The sequence below is a fragment of the Bombina bombina genome, chromosome 6 (genome assembly GCF_027579735.1).
Source record: "Bombina bombina isolate aBomBom1 chromosome 6, aBomBom1.pri, whole genome shotgun sequence".
Classification (NCBI taxonomy): Eukaryota; Metazoa; Chordata; class Amphibia; order Anura; family Bombinatoridae; genus Bombina; species Bombina bombina.
This window is the reverse complement of record NC_069504.1, coordinates 103,919,612-103,942,472: the sequence shown is the minus strand read 5'-3', so window position 1 is coordinate 103,942,472 and position 22,861 is coordinate 103,919,612. Positions and strand designations below refer to the sequence as shown.

At 36.4% G+C, this 22,861-nt stretch overlaps 2 protein-coding genes across 2 annotated transcripts in view; one reads left to right on the top strand and one right to left on the bottom strand.

The window, feature by feature from the left end:
* CCDC146 (coiled-coil domain containing 146) overlaps positions 1 to 22,861 on the top strand; it is a 430,933-nt gene that overhangs the window by 109,867 nt on the left and 298,205 nt on the right. The gene's annotated exons all lie outside the window — the stretch shown is intronic.
* Positions 5,537 to 21,361, bottom strand: FGL2 (fibrinogen like 2). The gene is made up of 2 exons (XM_053716532.1): positions 20,776 to 21,361; positions 5,537 to 6,600 (listed from the first exon to the last, which is right to left on the bottom strand). The coding sequence occupies exons 1-2, from the start codon at positions 21,359 to 21,361 to the stop codon at positions 5,894 to 5,896; spliced, it is 1,293 nt and encodes a 430-aa protein (XP_053572507.1). The 3' UTR covers positions 5,537 to 5,893.

The window sequence follows — 22,861 nt, the reverse complement described above, 5'->3', positions numbered from 1 at the left end:
ATAGTGCCATACAATTTTTAATGGAACCCACAATTCTAAAATCAAAGGAACTTAAATTATAAAAGATATATTTCTTTCACTTTGAAGGATATAAATAAAGAAAAAAAGACGAATATAAAGTGATAACATTCCAAACACATTTAAAAGTTAAACAAAAAATAAATTGTATCATGATAAAATAGTTTTGTATCTTATATTAATGTGCAGTTTCTCATTTCATCCAAGCAAATAATGAAATATATGAAGTAGGCAAGAACTCATAATCGTTCTCAAATTTAAAAATATGGATAGATTTTATTTTAAAACTTAGGTCTCTGTTTGGTGAACGCAGATTGCATGAAACATAATTATTGTGTCTTCCAACTGCATTTTTAGTTGGTTCAATGAGAAATAATGAGCTAATGGCCGATTCAGTAGATTTAGCTATTGTTGTCATTCTGCAGGATGTATTTATGCATATTTACAGATCCTGTTTGCAAAATATGTTTCTTCATAAGGTTGTTTATATTTTTGTAAAAGAATGTTATATAGGGGAAAGGTCGTAGTTCACGATGCTAATATTCACAGTATTTTACATTATTACTAATAGTTAATAACTGGCATGCCCTTATCCTTTTGGATATGTTCTTTAAAGGGACATGTGTCAAAATGAAACTTACATGATTCAGATTGAGCATGTCATTTGAAGACACTTTTAAATTCACTTCTGTTATCAAATTAACTTGTTCTTTTGGAATCCTTTGTTGCAAGAGCATATGTACATATCTCCAGCAGCAATGCATAGGGTTGCACCAATACCGATACTAGTATCGGTATCAGTGCGAATACTGAGTATTTGCATGAGTTATTGTACTCGTGAAAATGCACCAATACTTAAACCGATACCCCCAGATCTTACCCATACGCCATCTTGCTGCATTTTTTCAAACTGCATGTTCCCATTTCATTTTAAGATGGAGTGGAGAGTTAACTAAAAAAAATTCTGCCAATACAAATTGCTGTTATTTGTATTATAGTACGTCTGAGAGCAGTGCTCCAAAAGCTGCTACTATACAGCTACTACCTGGGAGAGATCAATGTACCTCGTTCAGACAAACCCCTGAACTACTAGGCAGTTAATAAACTAAGATTTCCAGCTCTGGCTAAAATGGCCCAAAAATATCTTTCTGCCCCATGCAGTAGTGTGGAAGTAAAAGACTGTTCAGCTTAGCGCCAAATGTCCTTACTGATGGCAGAAACAGACTTATAGCTGAACATGCAGAAAAATGCTTCTGTTCCTTAAAAAGAACTTACCACTAATTTTGACAAAATATTCTAATTACTAGATTTCCTGTTATACTGCTAGTTCTCATCTTGCACAATTATGCTCAAAACATACTGTACTCTGAGGAACATCCTTAGCTTATAAAATTCCTATGTACACTCATCCTACAATTATAGGACTAGATTTAGATTACATTTGATTGGTAAGCTTTACCAATGCTCTGTTCACATTTCCAGCTCCATAGATTTTAATGGAGTTGGACATGTAATGAGAGCATTGGTAAAGCTTACCAGTCAAATGTAATCTAGCCCATAGTGTTGTTCCCCATGATTAAACAGTACACTGTTATATTTTTTTACTGTATTGCACTTTTGGTTGGTTGTGATTTTGCATTTGTTAGTTATTATTATTAATAATATATTTATTGTATATTTTTATTTATAAACATATGAAATGTCTTTGAGTTTGTACAACTTTGTGACCACAAGCAAATAAATCTGTTTTATTATTTCATAATGTCTTTTGAGTTACAGTTCTTCATAATTATGAAGAAGCTATCTTATTTCATTAGTCTGTATTGTGCTTGTAAAACTTGCACATGACATTAAAAAAGTATCGGTAATTGGTATCGTCCAGTATTAGTATTTGTACTCGGTCTTAAAAAAAATGGTATTGGTGCAACCCTAGCAATCCACTAATGGGAGCTAGCTGGTAATTAGTGGCTACACACAATTGTCTCACCATTGGCTTACCAGATGTGTTCAGCTAGCTCCCAGTAATGCATTGCTGTTCTGGAGCTGACTATATGTTTAATCCCTTTGCAGGGGTTAAACGCTTAGTTAAAGGCAAGCAATAGTGCAATAATACAATTTTCTAATATATCAGAGAACAAAAACTCAAATAAGCAGATTTGGCATTTAGCTCACTTCTTAAAGGCAATAAAAACAGGGCTAGACTGGGAGTTAAAAGCAGCCCTGGACAAATTTGATGGCCAGCCCTATTTTCCTTAGAATGCACACAGCCCATTTTTCTCAAGGGGGTTACTCCCCCCCTTATATTTTTTTTTCTCCAGAAACCAATTGTATAAGTTTGTAATTAAAAAATGCCAGATTGTTGTTATGTAGGCACCCTACAACTTAATGTCATCCATGACTCTCACAGTGTAAAGACTTTGTAACCGTAAAGGGACATAAAACCCCAAATAAGTCTCTTGATTCAGATAGAACATACATTTTTAAACAACTTACCAATTTCCTAATATTATCAAATTTTCTTTGTTTGCTTGTTATCCTTTGTTGAAAAGCAGGAAGGTAAGCTAAGTCTGCAGTACTCTATGTCAGCAGTTTTGCAACAATGTTATACATTAGCAAGAGCATTAGATGGCAGCACTGTTTCTTGTCATTTAGTGCTCCACACATGTACATGCTACCTATCTAGATGTCTCTTTAACACAGAATAATAAGAGAGGAAAGCAATTTTGATAATAGAAATAATTTGGAAAGAAAAAAAGTAAATTGTGTTCACTATCTGAATCATGAAAGAAACTTTTTGGATTTTATGTCCCTTTAATATAGCTCAGTTGAGAAAAGAAGAGAGGTGATACAGCTGCATTGCCTCACGAGCAGCACAAGCATCACCCCTTTAAATTGTAGCTGACCAGCCCTAACTGCTGCTGCCCACCGGGAAATCTCCTGGTGTCCTGGTGGGCCAATCCAGCCTTGAATTAAAAATGTTATACTGCTTCATTTTGTGAATTTTGTTTGTCTCTGTAGCTTTTTTATGAGAGAAAACAACATAATCTGCTGCATTAATACAACAATAAGACAGTATTATATGACTACATAAACTACATAAAGTGTGTAAAGAACATTAACACAATGACACACACACATATATATATATATATATATATATATATAAATCAACACACGCACAATAGGAAAATCCCTTCAATACCAACTTTGAGCTTTTGCACTAATATTATAATACTGCTAAGGTGCTTATGTGTAATAGCTGCATTACATTAATATCATGGGAGCTGTTTATAAAATGAACAAAGTTATTAAAGTTCTATCTATCTAAATAACTGTCTAATGTTGTCATCTTCTTATGTTGTCATATTTTATTAAACTTTATATTAGAAGGTACAATAAACACTTTGAGATGGTAATATAAATTGATAAATCGTATATATATATATATATATATATATATATATATATATAAACCTCTGCAATATACTTTCATTATCTATTTTGTTCCCTTTTCCTGTTATTCCATTCTGAAATTGTGAGCTTTTCAGTTCCTGTTAGAAATAGAACTGCAGTACACTGTTATATTCTACACAGCCATTGGCTGCACACTCTAATGTCCTATTTATAACTCTCCCTAATTGGCTACAACACAGAAAGTAACCTAAGTTACAACATGGCAGCTCCCATTGTTTTATAGACACTAACACTTTACACTTATTTTTTCACTATTTAAACAGCTAATGAAACTATAAAAAATACATCTACATGTTATTCTTAGACTAATCTTTTCTTTGTCTGCATCATTCTATTTAGCATTTATTAAAGGGGCAGTAAACCTAGCTAATAATGTTATATAATTCTGCACATAGTGCAGAATTATATAACATTAGCTTAGCGCCAGCTTTGTAAAGCGAAGGGTTAGATAGATATTTTACAACGAAAACAGAACACCGCTCCTGGCTCTACTGAGCGGGTCTGTTTTCTTCTCCTAAGCGCATCGCGGTCACGCTGTCTAGTCACAGCGTGCCCGATAGCGCTATTAAACTCAATGTAGCTCGCTCCTCCTCTGGTCTGGTAGCGGGAGTGAGCTACAATGAGTTTAATAGCGCAATTGGGCCAGCTGTGATTAGACAGTGTGCCGCGATGTGCTTAGGAGAAGAAAACAGACCTGTTCAGTAGAGCCAGGAGCGGCGTTCTGTGTTTGTTGTAAAATATATATCTAACCCTTTGCTTTACAAAGCTGGTGCTAAGCTAATGTTATATAATTCTGCACTATGTGCAGAATTATATAACGTTATTTTCTAGGTTTATTGCCCCTTTAAGTGTTTAATGTCCCTTTAATAAATCATGGCAAATATGTTAAGCTGCAGCTTATCTATCTATGGGATATATGGATTTTTTACACTTATTTATAATTGAAGGGACAAAATAAACTAAATAAAATAGTGCTATTAAACATTGTCCCCCCCCCTATGTATTATTATTAAAGGAGTTACCATATAATACATTTATTTTACTCCTAGATTGGTCTTCTCCATATCCCATGTTGGAGACAAATAGCTTTTAGTTACTGGTAAAAATATATTTTTGCTAAAATAAAACATTTATACATGAACCCAACATTAAATGCACAGTTAACACTGAAATTGTATTATAAAATGTTTAATTATGTTATTTATTCCAACTTAATTATACTTTGTCTGAAGATTGAGGGGCCTATTTAACAAAGGTCCGACAGTGCTGATCAGGTCCGACAGACCTCGCTGAATGCAGAGAGCAATACGCTCTCCGTATTCAGCATTGCACCAGCAGCTCTTGTGAGCTGCTGGTGCAACGCCGCCCCTTGCAGATTGCGCCAGCAGGGGGTGTCAATCAACCCGATCGTACTCGATCGGGTTGAATTGCGGCAATGTCTGTCCGCCTGCTCAGAGCCGTATGGAGCTTGACGCCCGTGTTTCTGGCGAGTCTTCAGACTCGCCAGAAACACAAGTTATGGAGCAACTGCTCCATAACCCTGTCCGTCTGCACTGAGCAGGCAGACAGGAATCGCCAGAAATCAACCCGATCGAGTACGATCGGGTTGATTGACACCTCCCTGCTGCGGCCCATTGGCCGCGAGTCTGCAGGGGGCGGTGTTGCACCAGCAGCTCTTGTGAGCTGCTGGTGCAATGCTGAATACGGAGGGCGTATTGCTCTCCACATTCAGCGATGTCTTGCGGAACTGATCCGCACTGTCGGATCAGGTCCGCAAGACATTTGATAATTCGGCCTCTAAGACTTGAGTGATATGTTATTCTATAGCAACACAACAAAAATGTCTTGTAATTACCAGACGTTTACTGTCCCTTTAATTGTCTACTCCAGTAACTAATCCTGATTGGCTCCTCCAAATAGGGCATGTGGTGGGTCTAGTTTGGCTATTGAAAAAATAATTGCAGCAAGCAAGGTGATAATGCATTTAAACATTGTCAACCTCACCTAGTATGTTAGTATATTGCAATACTTCAGAGAAACAGTATAATTACAAGGTGTTTATTGCCTCTTAAACATTTCCTGTAGTTTCTATTGTACAGATATGATATGAGCAGTGTAAGGAGGAAGGACGTGGAATGCAAGTATAGTGTACGCATTTCAGTGTTGCATGATGTTTTTACTGCCCCACCTATGTTTGCTTTTAACTTGCAATCCTTTAATGTTGGGTAAACATACATGGTTGTCATCTTTGTGGTTTATATTGATGTGTAAGTTAATGCAGAGAGTCACAGCTAAACAAAACCACAAACCTTTCTGTTTTCATGAAGCACAATAGCATATGTAAAATACTTTTATGTTCACCCATAAAAACTCATTATAATCTGAAAATATATAGTTTAATCTATGCTGCAAAATTCTTTGGTCTGATCATCATTTTGACATTCTTGAACGCTTGTCTGTAGCTTTGCAACTGTTCATCTGCAACCCCATTCCAAGTACCCCAAAAGATTCCATTCCGAACCCCCTTATAGTCTTTCTCATAATACTTTCCATTGAGGTTGGCGGACATACATGCATCAAACCACCAGCCGGAGCTGTAGTAAGCGCCGCAATTTCCTGAGGGGTATCTATCGTTGTCTTTATCTGGAGTTGTGAAGAACTTTTGGTCATGGTTGTACTGTTTGCTAAAATGGAGCGCGTCACCCGCTGTACCACTGTAACCGCTGACAGATAAACGGTATTTCAGATATTCATTTGCTACATAGAACTGATCATACTTGGCATATTCTCTGATACCCTTAAAATCTTCCATTTCTATTCTTAAGATCATATCACTGCTTTTTGTCAAAAGATGAAGTTTATCATTTCCCAGCCAAAATTCTCCACTCAGATTCCCAAAGCCATTTTTGTATTCATCCCACGTTCTGTTGAAATTGATGCTGCCATCTTTGCGCATCTGTACCACTGTCCAACCGCCGCCCATAGACTCCATGTCACAATATGCTTCAAATGTTTTATTCTTTGGATCAGGAATGAGTCTGTAAATGCCATTGATTCTTTTGCCTATTTTGTAATAGTCTGAGCAATCTCTGTAAATAAGTTGAATACCTAGAGAAGAAAGAGAAAACAGTCAGTTGATGAATATGAAAGATAGCTTCTCAATTACGAGACTTGCTAACTTAAACTAATAAAAGTTGTCACATCTTCATTAAATGCATTAATTGCATTCAGTAAAATTATTGTAATGCATTGTATTGCCTTCAGTGTTACATATATAGGGCTGGATTTATCAAAGCTGAGGCGTACGCGCCCCTGTATGCCTCAGCTTGCCTGTAACGGGGCGAAATTACCCGCAGGTATTCACCATTGCACACGAGCGCAATTTTGCGCTCGCGTGCAATCCCGCCCCCTGCCCGCGCACAGCCAATCACGCGCGGCAGGAGCTGTCAATCTCCTCGGTCGGACTTGACCGCAGAGATTGAATTTCACCACCTTAGAGGTGGCGAAGAGGTTAGGGAAGGGGCGGTCTGGTGATTGCTGCTTGTTAAATTACGGCGAGCAAGTTCTTATGAGAACTTGCAGCCGTAGGGCTTTAAATATAAATCGAGCCCATAATGTAGCATGGAATTGGAAACAAAGTTGTACATTTTTTGTCATTTTGGAACTGAAACTGAAAACTGCTTTCCTATTAGCTTTACTAAAGATATTATGACATCACGTATGACATTACCAATGAACAATTTACATGTGAAATAATAAATTATATTATTTACATTATTAATGATAAGGCTGTAAAGTTAAAACAATATGTCCTGCTCCAGAGTACTACTGTCAATCACCAAGTACTGCTGTCAATCACCAAGTACTGCTGTCAATCACCAAGTACTGCTGTCAATCACCAAGTACTGCTGTCAATCACCAAGTACTACTGTCAATCACCAAGCACTAATATCAGTCACCAAGTACTGCTGTCAATCACCAAGTACTGATGTCAATCACCAAGTACTGATGTCAATCACCAAGCACTAATATCAGTCACCAAGTACTGCTGTCAATCACCAAGTACTGATGTCAATCACCAAGTACTACTATCATCACAGTAAAGCATTTCCCTAATGCCCCATCTATCGTCAGCTTGTGATAACACTATAATAAGACATGGCACTGAACCTCATCTCTCTGTGCAAAATTATGTTGTCATGATGGTTCAGGTAGAGCACTGGTTTTCAAATCTGACCTCAAGCCTCCCCAACAGGCCAGGTTTTCAGGATTACCCTTGGTGAGAGCAGGTAAAATAACCATGTTTACTAATCAGCTCATTATTTAACCTGTGCTCTAATTCAGATATCCTCAAAATGTGGCCTGTTAGGGAGGCCTAAGGACAGGTTTGAAAACTAGTGAGGTAGAGCATGCAATTATAAGAAACTTTTCAATTTACTTCTGTAATAAAATTTACTTTGTTCTCTTGTTATCCTTTGTTTAAAAGCATAATGAGGTAGACTCAGGGACAGCAATGCACTACTTGGAGATAGTTGGTGCTTGGTTGCTACGTACATATGCCTTTTGTCATTGTGTTCAGCTAGCTCCCAGTAGTGACTTTAAAGGGACACTGAACCCAAATGTTGTCTTTCGTGATTCAGATAGAGCATGCAATTTTAAGCAACTTTCTAATTTACTCCTATTATCAATTTGTATTCGTTCTCTTGCTATCTTTATTTAAGCTTTTTTTTTGTTCAGACCTCTGGACAGCACTTTTTTATTGGTGGATGAATTTATCCACCAATCAGCAAGAACAACCCAGGTTGTCACCAAAAATGGGCCGGCATCTGAACTTACATTCTTGCATTTCAGTGTCCCTTTAACTATGTGTTTAGAAACTTTGCAGGGGTTAAACACATAGTTCTATGCAAGCAATAGTGAAATATTAAAATGCTTGAACACTTTTAGAGCATTTTCTATTTTACATTTCCATGACCATTAAAGGGACAGTCTATACCAGAATTGTTATTGTTTTAAAAGATAGATAATCCCTTTATTACCCATTTCCCAGTTTTGCATAACCAACACAGTTATATTAATATACGTTTAACCTCTGTGATTATCTTGTATCTAAGCCTTTGCAAAACTGCCCCTTTTTTCAGTTCTTTTGACAGACTTGCAGTCTAGCCAATCAGTGCCTGCTCCCAGATTACTTCACGTGCACGAGAACAGTGTTATCTTTATCTACCACCCTCTAGTGGTTAAAAACTGTTAAAATGCAATCTGAAAGAGGTGGGCTTCAAGGTCTAAGAAATTAGCATATGAACCTCCTAGGTTAAGCTTTCAACTAAGAATACCAAGAGAACAACGCAAAATTGGTGATAAAAGTAAATTGGAAAATTGTTTAAAATGACATGCCCTATCTGAATCATGAAAGTTTATTTTGGCCTAGACTGTCCCTTTAAGGTATACATTTTATAGATCTCATAAGTCTGTAGTCTGGCAGTTTGCTATACTAATGCTTGGCACTAGGCAATCGAAAAAAAACAAATGCAAGCAGTGCCTTCTTCCTTATTAGGAAAGGGTGGATGCTAGAAACACATTTCCTCTTTTGTATATTTATTCATTAACCGGACATCTTTACAGCTGTTTCTTGATGATAATGTTATAAACCTATCACCAGCCCCGGGTGTCTGTCCTGGAGCCTGTAAGGGAAAGGCTGACAGCTTCAGAATTTTATGTCCTTAGGAAATCATATACAGGGATATAACACTCTGACACCACTGAGAAATTTTTTGTGCAGGAAAAAAAACCAATGTTGTTGTCTATACATGAATAAAATAGCATTATGGGCCCACAACAAGTGCAACCTTACCCCAATAAATTAATGTTAGAACTACAGATCATAATTTGGTTTTGGTCTTCATTAGTAAGGTAAGTTCTGCCTCACAGAAAGTGTAGTAGTTATGTTGAATCATCTTTAAACAGATAATAAGGGTCAAACACAATAAGGGAATTCAAGAAGGTTCAAAATATGCCTAAAAGATTAATTAAAGGACATTGTTGTAATAAAAAGACGAATCTCTTTGGATCGTATCCTGTGCTAAGATGTTGTTAAAAATATCTACAAGCTACTTCCCTCTACTATTAGTAAAAATCTATTAGGGTATTGGTTTGTCAAAAAAAAATAAAATACAGTACATTGCTTTATTGCTGTGGACCATTTAAAAAAAAAAAAAAAATATCCCTTAAATATATAAATGCACATAAATGTAATGGTAACCTTTGTTTTGTTTTTATAATGTCCCTTTAAACGTAAAGGGACATAAATATCATTTTTTTAAATGCATCATTATAGCACGTATTTTAACATATAAACATACAATACTTACTTTGCTGAAATGTTTCCTTTTATTCTATTACCTCTCACTGTCTGCAAAAGCATGCAAGGGAATTGCTCCAGTATGTGTAGGCTGCAGGCACTCTTGTTGATTTAAAGGACCATTATAGTGAAAACATTATATTCTCTAATTCATTGGAGCATGTAATTTTAATACTGTCGCCCCTGCAATTCTTTGTGTTTAACTCTGGAAAGAGCATTAACACATTGTTAAAGTACTGCTTGGGAGCTACAGAGAAGTGCTGATTGGGTAAGCAGCAGTTTTTGCTTGGGAACAATGGTTCTCTGCGGCTCCGGAGTAGTACTTTAAAGGGACATGATACCCAAATGTTGAAGCACTTGAAAGTGATGCAGCATAGCTGTAAAAAGCCGACTAGAAAATATAATCTAAACATCTCTAAGTAAAAAAGGAAGACATTTACCTTAACATTTCTTCACTAGCCACATCCCACTGTAAAGGCATTGTAAGCAGCCAATCAGGATGTTAGTCCCGGGACTTGCAGTAGAGCGTGCATCTGGCATGTGTCTGCACAGTCATGTTTTTTGTCTCCTCAGTGTAATGAAGTTTACAATAAAATCTATTGAGATTTAACCAAAGCCTCAGGAAATCTCAGTAAAGCAAAGTGTGACAGCAGCACTGATGAAGCTGATTGGCTGGTCTTTTTTCAACGTGCAGCTTACAGTAGCTGAATAATATCTGTTTACAGAACACAATGTTATGAGCTGATGAAATTTTGAGGTAAAATATATTTTTTTACGTAGAGATATTCAGGTAATATTTTCTTGTTCACTTTCTTCAGCTATACTGCATCAACTTTGAGTGATTTAGCATATGGGTATTATGTACCTTTAACTTTAAAACTTGCATTGTAGGTTTTCTAGTGTTAAAATTAAAAAAATTCCACTAAAGGTGCCTTGAAGAGTTAGTTTTCTGGAGTATGCAATGGGAAGTGTAAGGGATTAGTTTTCAGGGATGTGTATTGTCTATGTGCTTACTAAAACACATACACCTAGATTACAAATTTTGCGTTTGTGTTTTAACGCTGAAAAAATGGCCATTTCAGTGTTAAAACAGCAACGCAGCCATTAATCCCAGTGGCTCCATCTTCATCCAGATGGCTCCATCTTCATCCATCGAGGGATGGTCATCTTCTTCTTCCTTGCGGAGGTGGAGCAGTCGATGCACAGAGGCGGAGGTCCAGGCCCAGTTCCAAGGCGAAGGTCCAGGCGAAGGTCCAAGGCGGAGGTCCAGGTGAAGGTTCAAGGTGGAGGTCCATACGGCTGTCCATCGATCCGACCTGGAGGTTCTCTTCATGCGATCATTCACCGCACAGGATTCAAATGCAAGGTACCCCTTTTATACTGGGGGTACCATTGCATTCCTATTGGCTGAAAATTTTAAATCAGCCAATAGGAATTAGAGCTGAAAATTTTAAATCAGCCAATAGGAATTAGAGCTGCTTAAATCCTATTGGCTGTTCAAATCAGCCAATAGGAATACAATGGTATCCCAAGGGTACCTTGCATTTGAATCCTCAGTGTGCGGTGGGCGATCACATGAAGAGGACCTCCACATCGGATCGATGGACCTCCGCCTTGGACCTCCGCCTGGACTTCTGCCTTGGACCTCCGCCTTGGACCTTCACCTGGACCTCCGCCTTGGACCTTCGTAGGACCTCTGCCTCCACGCATCAACTGCTCAGTCTCCTCAGGGATGAAGAAGATGCCGATCCCTCGATGGATGAAGATGGAGCTGCCTGGATGAAGATGGAGCTGCTGGGATTAAGATCGTTCAAGCCGGACAAAAGCAACTGTGAGTACCTAAAGAGGGGTTAGTGTTAGGTTTTTTTAAGTTTTTTTTTTTTTTTTTTTTTTTTTAGATTAGGGCTATTGGACAATTTTTAAAGAGCTGAATGCCTTTTAAGGGCAGTAAAAGAGCTGAATGCGATTTTAAGGGAAATGCCCATACAAATGCCATTTTCAGGGCAATGGGTAGATTAGTTTTTTTTAGTTAGGTTTTTTTTATTTTGTGGGTTTGGGGGGGTGGGGGTTTGTAATGTTAGTTTGTAATTTTTTAGAAAAAGAGCTGATTTCTTTAGAGCAATGCCCTACAAAAGGCCCTTTTAAGAGCCCTTGGTAGTTTATTATAGATTAGGGTTTTTTATTTTGGGGTGTTTTTTTGTTTGTTTGTTTTTTTACAGAGTATTAGAATAGGAATAATTTTTATTGTTTTGGATAATTTCGTTATTTTTTGTAATGGTGGTTTTTTATTTTTTTTTATTTTTGTGTTTTTTATTTTTTGTAATGTTAGTTTTTTTTGTAATGTTAGGTTTTAGTGTAAGGCAGCTTAGGTTTTACTTTTATTTCACAGGTACGTTTGTATTTATTTTAACTAGGTAGTTAGTAAATAGTTAATAACTATTTACTAACTAGTCTACCTAGTTAAAATAAATACAAACTTACCTGTGAAATAAAAACCTAAGCTAGCTACAATATTAGGTAAGTTTGCATTTAATTTTAAATAGGTATTATTTAGTTAATAATTGTAACTTTAATTTAGGTCTATTTTTATTATGTTAAAGTTAGGGGGTTTTAGGGTTACGGTTAGGGTTAGGTTAAGGGGTTAATAGTTTAATTTAGGTTGTTACAATGTGGGGGGTTGGTGGTTTAGGAGTTAATAGGTTTATTTAGTGGTAGTGATGTGGGAGGCTAGAGGTTTAGGGGTTAATAGCTTTATTTAGTGGCAGCGATGTCGGGGAGCGGCGGAATAGGGGTTAATATCTTTATTATAGTGTGGGCGATGGTGGGGTGCGAGGGAATAGGGGATAATAACTTTATTATAGTGGTGGCGATTTCAGGAGCGGCAGATTAGGGGTTAATAGACTTATTTAGGTGGCGGCAATATCGGGAGCGGCAGGTTAGGGGTTAATAACATTATGTAGGTGTCAGCGATGTCGGGGGAAGCAGATTAGGGTGTTTAGACGTGGGGTTTATGTTAGGGTGTTAGGTTTAAACTTTTTTTTTTTTCGCCATAGACATCAATGGAGTTGCGTTACGGAGCTTTTTATTCTGCGATCGCAGGTGTTAGTTTTTTTTTATATATCTATATATATATATATAGATATATAGATGGAGCTTATATTTGACATCTGCAAATGAAAATCTATTATTCTATAAAAGTCCTCAATCTGCTGCTAGAATCTTCTCTGCATAAATGGCGATATCTGTTGCAAAGTTCCTATTCCAGTTTTACTGGTGGGAATGTTTTATATCTGATCATTTGTGGGCAGATTTCAGTCACCAGAATGTCATTTGGTTTCTCAAGCATTTTTCTGCTTATATTTATATGAGAGTAATCATTAGCGCACATTTGCTGCTTTGCTAATCAGTGCAGTTCGGACTTCTGTCTGGGTTTCAGCATTCCACAAAAATGGACAGAGGTCAGAAAACAACGAGGTTGTTCTGCCAAAAAACATGACTGCTTGATTCAAAACAGGAAAGCAGCAGATTGCAACGTGTTCACTAACTTTATATATTCTATTGTAATTTGCCTAGTGCAGGTGTTTCTGTGTGCCGTATGGATACTGTACTAAACTTCTTTAAAGGGACATTAAACACTTTGAGATGGTAATATAAAATGATACATTGTATATAATAAAACAACTCTGCAATATACTTTCATTATTTATTTTGTCCTCTTTGCCTGTAATTCCATTCTGAAATTGTGAGCTTTTCAGTTCCTGTTAGAAATGGAAGTGCAGAACACTGTTAAATCCAGCACAGCCATTGGCTGCACACTCTAATGACCTATTTATAACTGTCCCTAATTGGCCACAGCAGAGAAGGTAACACAAGTTACAACATGGCAGCTCCCAGTGTTTTATAGACATTAAAACTTTACACTTATTTTGTCAGGATGAAAAACTGGACAATCTGTTATTAGATGAAATAACCAAAATGACCATGAAGGGTAAGGTTATAGTACTGGGGGACTTTAATTTGCCAGATATAAACTGGAAGATTCCTTCTGCTAGATCGGCTAGAAGCAGGTATATTCTTGAATCTCTGCTAGGGGAATCACTTGAACAATTAGTCAAGGAACCAACTCGTAAGGAAGCTATATTAGATCTAATACTTACAAACAGTGATACAGTTTCAGATGTGTCTGTAGGTGAGAACTTAGGATCCAGTGATCATCAATCTGTTTGGTTTAGTATTCATGTTCAGAAACTGTCCACCCAGACTAAAACAAAAGTTTTAGACTTTAGGACGGCAGATTTTTCATTAATGGGAGAATACCTAAAAAACTATTTAAAGGGGAAAACTCTTATTACAGGGGTTCAAGAACAGTGGGAATTTGTGAAAGGTGCCATTTTAGATGCAACCGCACACTGTATTAGACATGTCTGTAAAAGTAAAAGAAAGCGGAAACCAATTTGGTTTTCCAAAGAAGTAGCACATGCTGTAAAGACAAAAAAGATAGCTTATAAAAATTACAGACACACACAAGCAGATGATGATATGAAAATATGGAGACTCCAACAAAAAAAGACTAAGCAGTTAATTAGGAAGGTTAAAGCTCATGCAGAAGAGAAGATAGCACAGTCAGTAAAACATGGGGACAAAACATTCTTTAGATATATCAGTGAAAGAAGAAAAAATAAGGTAGGAATAGTAACATTGAAATCAGTTGATGGTAGAATAATAGAAGGAGATAAGCCGATTGCAGACTGTCTCAATGATTACTTCTGTTCTGTTTTCACTAAAGATTGTGAAGATACAATGTCTACATTAAGGGATGCTACGCAAAATAGAAACAAGCTTAACAGTAATCTTTTTACAGAGGATGAGGTTTTGTTAGCATTATCAAAAATAAATGTTACAAAGGCAGTGGGTCCTGATAATATTCATCCAAGGGTTTTAAAAGAACTTCGATCAGTGCTAACTGTCCCATTAACTGATCTGTTTAATCAGTCACTATTAACAGGAGCTGTCCCAGATGATTGGAAAATAGCAAATGTAATACCTCTTCATAAAAAGGGCAGTAGAGAAGAATCTGGCAACTACAGGCCAGTTAGTTTAACTTCAGTAGTAGGGAAATTAATGGAAAACCTCTTAAAAGAAAGAATTATGACTTACATAAAGACAAACAATTTAGAGGACCAAAATCAGCATGGTTTTACTGCAGGGAGATCATGTCAGACTAATCTAATTGACTTCTTTGATTATGTAACAAAAGTATTAGACAAGGGAGGAGCAGTTGATGTAGCATATCTAGATTTCAGCAAAGCATTTGACACCGTCCCACACAATAAACTTATTCACAAACTATATCTCATTGGTCTAGATTCAAAAATTGTGAACTGGGTGGAATGCTGGCTTAAGGACAGAAAACAAAGTGTCTTAGTAAATGGAGTTCATTCAGCAGAGGGGGCTGTTACTAGTGGTGTTCCTCAGGGGTCAGTTCTGGGGCCTGTTTTGTTTAACATATTTATCTGCGATATCAGCAAAGGGCTACAGGGGAAAGTATGTCTCTTTGCAGATGATACAAAAATTTGCAACAGAGTGGATGTTCCAGGGGGGGTAGACAAAATGAGAAGTGATATACAACAATTGGAGGATTGGACAAACGACTGGGATCTAAAGTTTAACACAGCAAAGTGTAAAATAATGCATTTAGGGAAGAAAAATCCAAATGTTAATTACAGACTCAATGACACTTTACTGACTGTTACAGACGAGGAACAGGACTTGGGAATTATTATTTCAGATGATTTAAAACTTAGTAAACAATGTAGTAATGCAGCGAGTAAGGCTAGCAGAATGCTTGGATGTATTGGTAGAGGTATTTGCAGCAGAAATAGTAAGGTTCTTATGCCACTTTATAGATCATTAGTTAGGCCTCATCTTGAGTATTGTGTGCAGTTCTGGAGGCCATATCTTCAGAAGGATATTAACAAACTTGAATCTGTGCAAAGGAGGGCTACCAAAATGGTACATGGTCTAAAAAATAAAACTTACCAGGATAGGCTCAATGACCTAAATATGTATAGCTTAGAGGAGAGAAGGGAAAGAGGTGATATGATAGCAACTTTCAAGTACATTAAAGGGTTTAGTAAAACTGAGGCTGTGGGTATTTTACATAAAATGGAAAATTCAAGAACAAGGGGTCATGAGCTCAAGCTAAAGGGTAGTAGATTCAGGAGTAATTTGAGGAAGCACTTCTTTACAGAAAGAGTGATTAATTTATGGAATAAACTTCCTCAAGAGGTAGTAGCAACAAACACTGTGGGGGACTTTAAAAATGCATGGGACAAGCATAGGGCTATCCTACGAACTAGATACGTTTATACTGTTAGGTAAGGTCGGGCAGACTTGCTGGGCCTATGGCTCTTATCTGCCGTCAATATCTATGTTTCTATGTTTAAACAACTAATGAAACTTTAAAAAATACATCTACATGTTAGTCATGGACTAATCTTTTCTTTGAATGCATCATTCTATTTAGCATGTATTTAGTGTTTAATGTCCCTTTAAGTTTTTTTTTCTTTTAAACTTCTAAACACAAAAAATTAATAGAACTTCTATTTGTAATTTTCATTCCAGTGGCTAAAACCATTTAACCACTTTGTGTTTTCCTTGCCAGCAAAATTAATGGGAGATGTAATTACAGATTATTCTGGGGTTAGGCAAGTTTGCAATAAACCTTAAAAAAAAGCTGTTTAGGCACCTAGTTCACAGTTTCATTTCTGGTCTCATAGAATTCTTAGCTTCTGATTGGTCTGTAAACGTTCTATGCTTTAGTGTATATATAATGTTTGTGCACCAATCATTAATGCCTAATGTGCAAATCTTCGAACTAAAAAATGCCTACACAGTTATTCTTTAGACCAGAAAGTTTATTGTAAACATGATTAGCAAATTGTTCTAGGGCTATATAGCCTCAGAATAGGTTGAGCTGGAATGTCCCTTTATTTCTAATTGCATACATTTATAGTACATAGATCTGATTGGGTCTGGCTGGCGCCCTCCAGTCACAGCATCTTGAGATTCTTATTTTGGAGCACAGAAACTCTCACTTATATCCTGTGCCAAATCTTTCTTCTTAAAAAAAGCAGACACAGTGAACAGCTGCATTTGCCAAGATACGCAGACACCTGTGTCTATTTAATTGCTTTATTTTTTCTAATTCTGTTGTTTTTTTATGAACAAGAGGTCTATTCCAGGCCACTGAAAGAGATGTGCAAAGTGCTATGTATGGTTTTTCAAATTCAAAGCCATTTTAATCAATTACATTTTTTTTTTTAGAAAAAAACATGTTGACATAAGAGGTCACTTGACCCTTTAGATATTATGTGGGTGATGTAAAAATCATTGCAATAACTTAACCCGTAGGACACCAGGTTTAGACTAATAAAAGGGACGGGGACTCTGAAACTGCATGTTAAATCCATACACCTGTCAGATCTCAACAAATGAGATGTGACATGACCATATCAATGTCACATGGTTGATTAAAAAGAGAGATATATTTAATTCACTAAATTCAGGGAATAACATGGATTAATCATGGAACCACACCACCTTCTCCATCACAAATAAACTTATACACAGCTGAGACCTAATCTTTTAATGAGCATAGGGTGTCTTTAAAGGGATTCTAAACCCATTTTTTTATTTCATGATTCAGATAGAGCATGCAATTTTAAGCAACTTTCTAATTTATTCCTATTATCAATTTATATTTGTTCTCTTGCTATCTTTATTTGAAAGCAGGAATGTAAATCTTAGGAGCTGGACCATTTTTGGTTCAGACCTGGGGATATGCTTGCTTATTGGTTGCTAAATGTAGCCACTAATAAGCAAGTGCTATCCAGGGTTCTGAACCTAAAATGGGCCAGCTCCTAAGCTTTACATTCCTGCATTTTAAAGTGAAGGTAAAGTTTTTTCATTTTGAAGACATCCATGCATTCTTTATTATTTACATAAGCTAATCTCTAACTTTTTTTCACTATTTCCTTTATATTTTGAAAATGATATATATTTATCAATCCCTACTGTTACGATGGTGACTCCACCCTATCTCTGTTTCCTATTTTTCTGGGTCCCACCCACTCTATACGTCTCTCAAAAGTGCATTCACAATGCTTCTTTGACCTACGCATGCACAAATTGCTGATTTCACCCTCCACGATTTCACCCTCCACGATCGTGTTGATTGACACCCCCCTGCTGGCGGTCGATTGGCCGCGAGTCTGCAGGGGGGCGGCGTTGCACCAGCAGCTCTTGTGAGTTGCTGGTGCAATGCTGAATACGGAGAGTGTATTGCTCTCCGCATTCAGCGAGGTCTTGCGGACCTGATCCGCACTGCCGGATCAGGTCCGCAAGACCTTTGATAAATAGACCTCTCTGTCTAAATCATGAAAGAAAAAAAATGGGTTTAGTATCCCTTTAAATGTTGTGTCACATGACCTCTAGCTATCATATGGTTAACAAAGCCTCTAATTACTTATCTGTCCAGCTGATACAAGATTTAATGGGGTGGATGTTACAACTATAAAAATGTTTGATTTTTTTTTTTTCTGCTCTAGAAAAATTCTGTAGATGCCCATGTGTGTAACCGAATCTTATTTTTCCATACCTTATGCTCCACTGTCATTCTGCATCTCTATCCCATCCTGCACTGATCATTTAACCTCTATGCTAGTTTACATTTAAGCACCAAAACAAGTGTGACGTTATTGTTTGCGGTTAGTAATGCCTTTTAGTGGCCCACATTAAATGGGTTTATATGTTTAATTGTTTTTAATACAAGTCTGCACATCATCTTAACATTAATAAAGTTATTTTGTGAAATCTGTATTAATAATGACATAGGCTAAAAATAGTGGGAAGCATTGATCATTTCTTGACAACTAACCAGTACTGAATATGTCCTAAGTATTGCCATATATACCTAAATATATGCTCTTAGTTGGTTAATTAAAGGGACAGTCTACTTGAAAATTGTTATTGTTGAAACAGATATATAATCTCTTTATTAACCATTCCCCAGTTTTGCATAACCTACACTAATATTATACTTTTTACCTCTATGATTACCTGTATCTAAGCCTCAGCAGACTTCCTCCTTATCCTGCCCCTTATCTCAGTGCTTTTTACAAACTTGCATTTTACCCAATTAGTGCTGATTCCTGTATAACCATTATTATTTTCCACGGGAGTGAGCAAAATGTTATCTATATGGCACACATGAAGTAGTACTGTCTTGCTGTAAAAAGCTAATAAAAAGCACTGAGATAAGAGGCTATAGAAACAAAATTATAGGTTATAAAATATATCAATATAACAATGTTGGTTATGCAGAGCTAGGGAATAGGTAGTAAGGGCATTAGCTAGCTATTTAAACAATACAAAAAATCAAGCAGACTGTCCCTTTAAGGGGATGTTTCATGGATCCAAACTGACTAGATTCTCCAATGCTACCCCTTGCTTGTTTCTGTAAACTAACTATAGGTGTTAACCAGTATTAATAATCTATGTATAAATGGTGACAGAATATGTGGCATTCTATACAAACCTCTATATGCAAATGCCAGGTAAAACACGCTTGAAAATCATACTTTGACTATAGGTAAACTTATTACCATCATATAGCGAAAATCAAACAAGTAGTTCTTTTTATAATAAAGTTTTGTGCATCTTGTGAACCCATTAGTGGTAAAAAAAAAGTTTAGCTTTCATCCTCAGTCTTATCAGCGATTCAAATCTAGCTTAATTTAACTCTTTACAGACACGTTACGTTGTTATTGAGACACACAATACATATAATTCATTTATTCAGCTAAAATTACTCCTAATATTTTATTCATATTAAATAATAGTAAAATGACATTCATAACTTGCCTATATTGATCATTTGTATTAGAGAAAGCGCCTGCCTATAAACAAAACAGTATATCATTATGAGCTATTAGTATCAAATGACACTTGCACAGCTTGTCACACTGGCATTTCAATTACAACCACACACACAGATACACACACACACAGACACACACACACACACACACATATATATATATATATGTGTGTGTGTGTGTGTATATATATATATATATATTTATATATGTATATATATATACTTTTCCCCCTGTCTTTAAAGGGACAGTATACTGTAAAATAGTTTTTCCCTTAATGTGTTTACAATTGCTTTTTTTACCAACTGCAGAGTAAAAAATGTATGAAAATTAGTTTTTAAGGTTTATTTGTGTATATTAAAGCTCTTATTTTGTGTTTTGAAGCCACAACCTAATAAAATGGGTTGAGCTTGTAGGTATAATCAGATCTCATTACTGTATCACATTGTGCACATATACCTGCTTCTTTATCTTATATCTGTCCTTTAAACAATCACCAATACTTTGAGAGAACAATGGAAAATCAACATTTTATTACCTTATCTCTGCTTTATCACACTGGGAGTGTAATTTCTTCTGCTGGCTGTGTTTACAAAGCTTATCTATAGCTGGTACGCGCGGCCACAAACTTTCAGAATAGGTGGGGATATCACATGCTAAATTAACAATTTCAAATGCCAATATAAGGCTAAAGGAGCTACTTGTAAACAATTTAATAGACTCCAGCAGGTAAAGTGGATCATTGGGAACAAATTAAAGGGGAGAACATTTTTGAGTAAACTGTCCCTTTAACATTGAGTGGACTAGTAACTTTTCTCCTCTAGTCTAGTAACTTTTCTTATCTGACTTGTAAATTAAGGAGATATTTTTCAGCCCCTGTATGTATATATATATAAATCAATATGAAGCTGTCATGGATAAACTAATTCACAAAGTAATAGTAATCTTTTTTTATTTAAAAAAAATAAATAAAATATTACTTACTTGGGTTAGGTTTCAATACTGGGCAGTTGCTGGAACATTTATTATCTAAACTGTTCAGCGCAAAGGAGAGGTTTGCCATCTTACTGTCCACATAATCCTCTACACTATTCATATTCAGTGGGTTCATCTTCTCCAGCTGACCTTGCAAGGTGTTAATCTGCGTCCGTGCATTCTTTAAGCTGATGGACATTTTTTTCACCTTTGATTGCAGATCCTGGATCTGGTTCCCCTGCCCCCCCTCTGGAGCTTCTGCCACCTGCTGCTCCTTGCTGTCTTTTTCAAGGTGGTCATCTGCCTGCAACTTGCAGTCTTGACAGGATTTCTTTATGCTGTTGACCATTTCTTTAAGAATTTGTACTTCCTTCATGGTTTTTTCCAGCAGCTGAAACTGTTTAGGTAACTGGATGGTCATTGGAGGCAAACTTATCTGGTAGGGACAGTTACCATCCTCATCACACTTTCCCCCATTTTTCATCTTTATAGGACATGAATTTGGTATCTTTTCTTCTACATTTTTTCCATCTTCTGTCCCAGCGAGGACATTAGACAAGGCAACAGATAAGGCTAAGTAAATGGCTGTATTCATATTTGCACAGGCAGATAAACTCTGGGATGTGAAGGAAATCTGTAACAGCTTATATAGCCTAGAGACAACAGGCTGTGGGTGGGAACTTACTACATAATAACGTCACATAAATGGGAAATTATAGTGGTAATTCCTGTTTACATCAGATTCTGCTGTAAAATGTTACTTTCTATTTAAAAATAAATAAATGCTAAAAGACATTTTACAAGTGGTGAACACAGGTAACTGCAAAGATCTCTGATTCTGAAAAATGTGTTTGTAATATAATATTTCTGTAAACTGCAGCAGATGTTAGCATTGGTTTTATTTTACATTTGAAATGGTTGTTTTCCTTGTCAGATATTTTTTTTTAAATATAAAATAGAAGAGCTAGATTACAAGTGGAGTGCAAAAATAGTAGCATTATTGTACATTAGCAATGCATAGTGACATAGTAGAGGAGGTTGAAAAAAGACAGACGTCCATCGAGTTCAACCTATACAAATCTTATATACTTACACTGTTTGAGTTTAATCATTAGCGCTTCTATTTTCAGCTCATATTACAAGTTTAAAGTAATACGTGATCGCTCGAGGGATAGTCTGGGGTGCGCTAACATCTGGATGTCAGATAACCCAGGTGCGCTAAATTCCACAAATAAAATACTTCTCTGGGGGAGCACTGAAAAACTCATTAGCTATTGCTCAAGCTATAAGCAAGTGGTGTGCTACACTTTACTTAGCTATATACTTGGTATATTATTCAATCTTATGTGTAAAACACTTCACATATAAAGTTCATACATATATATATATATATATATATATACACATACTCACGTATATACACACTTATATACACACACTTGCATACACCTATACATATACACCTTTGAGCCTTTCCCTCCCAGTCACACACCTTGTCATCCATCATATCCTTTTAAATCAGTGTTAGATCAGTGTTAGATACATATAAAGTTCATACATATATACATACATATATATGCATATACATACACATACTCACGTATATACACACACTTGCATACACCTTTACATATACACCTTTGAGCCTTTCCCTCCCAGTCACACACCTTGTCATCTATCATATCCTTTTAGATCAGTGTTAAAAACCTTTATATATTTATTTTAAAAAAATCTTTATTTTAGAGGTGATACATTTAAAAGTAAATTATTTTATTTCCATAAAATTTACATGTGTTTTGCTATGCATGCTATCAAGCAATAATAGTTTACTTCAAGTCCACCCTCCTTCTCTGGGCTGCCTACCTACCTCTCTTCTTCCCTCTCACAGCTCTCACTCAGCACCAACAGAGGATAGTTACAGAGAGTGACCTAGACCGTGTCATCTGGCTTCATATGCTAAGGTAAAACAATCAGTGCTCCCTTACCATATGAAGGCAGATGCCTTCTGCCCCCAGCTGCAGTCTCTGTTATCAAAGCTGGCAGTGGGGACCACAGCATGCACCAAAATGATGGACGTAGGTGCTACATCAATACA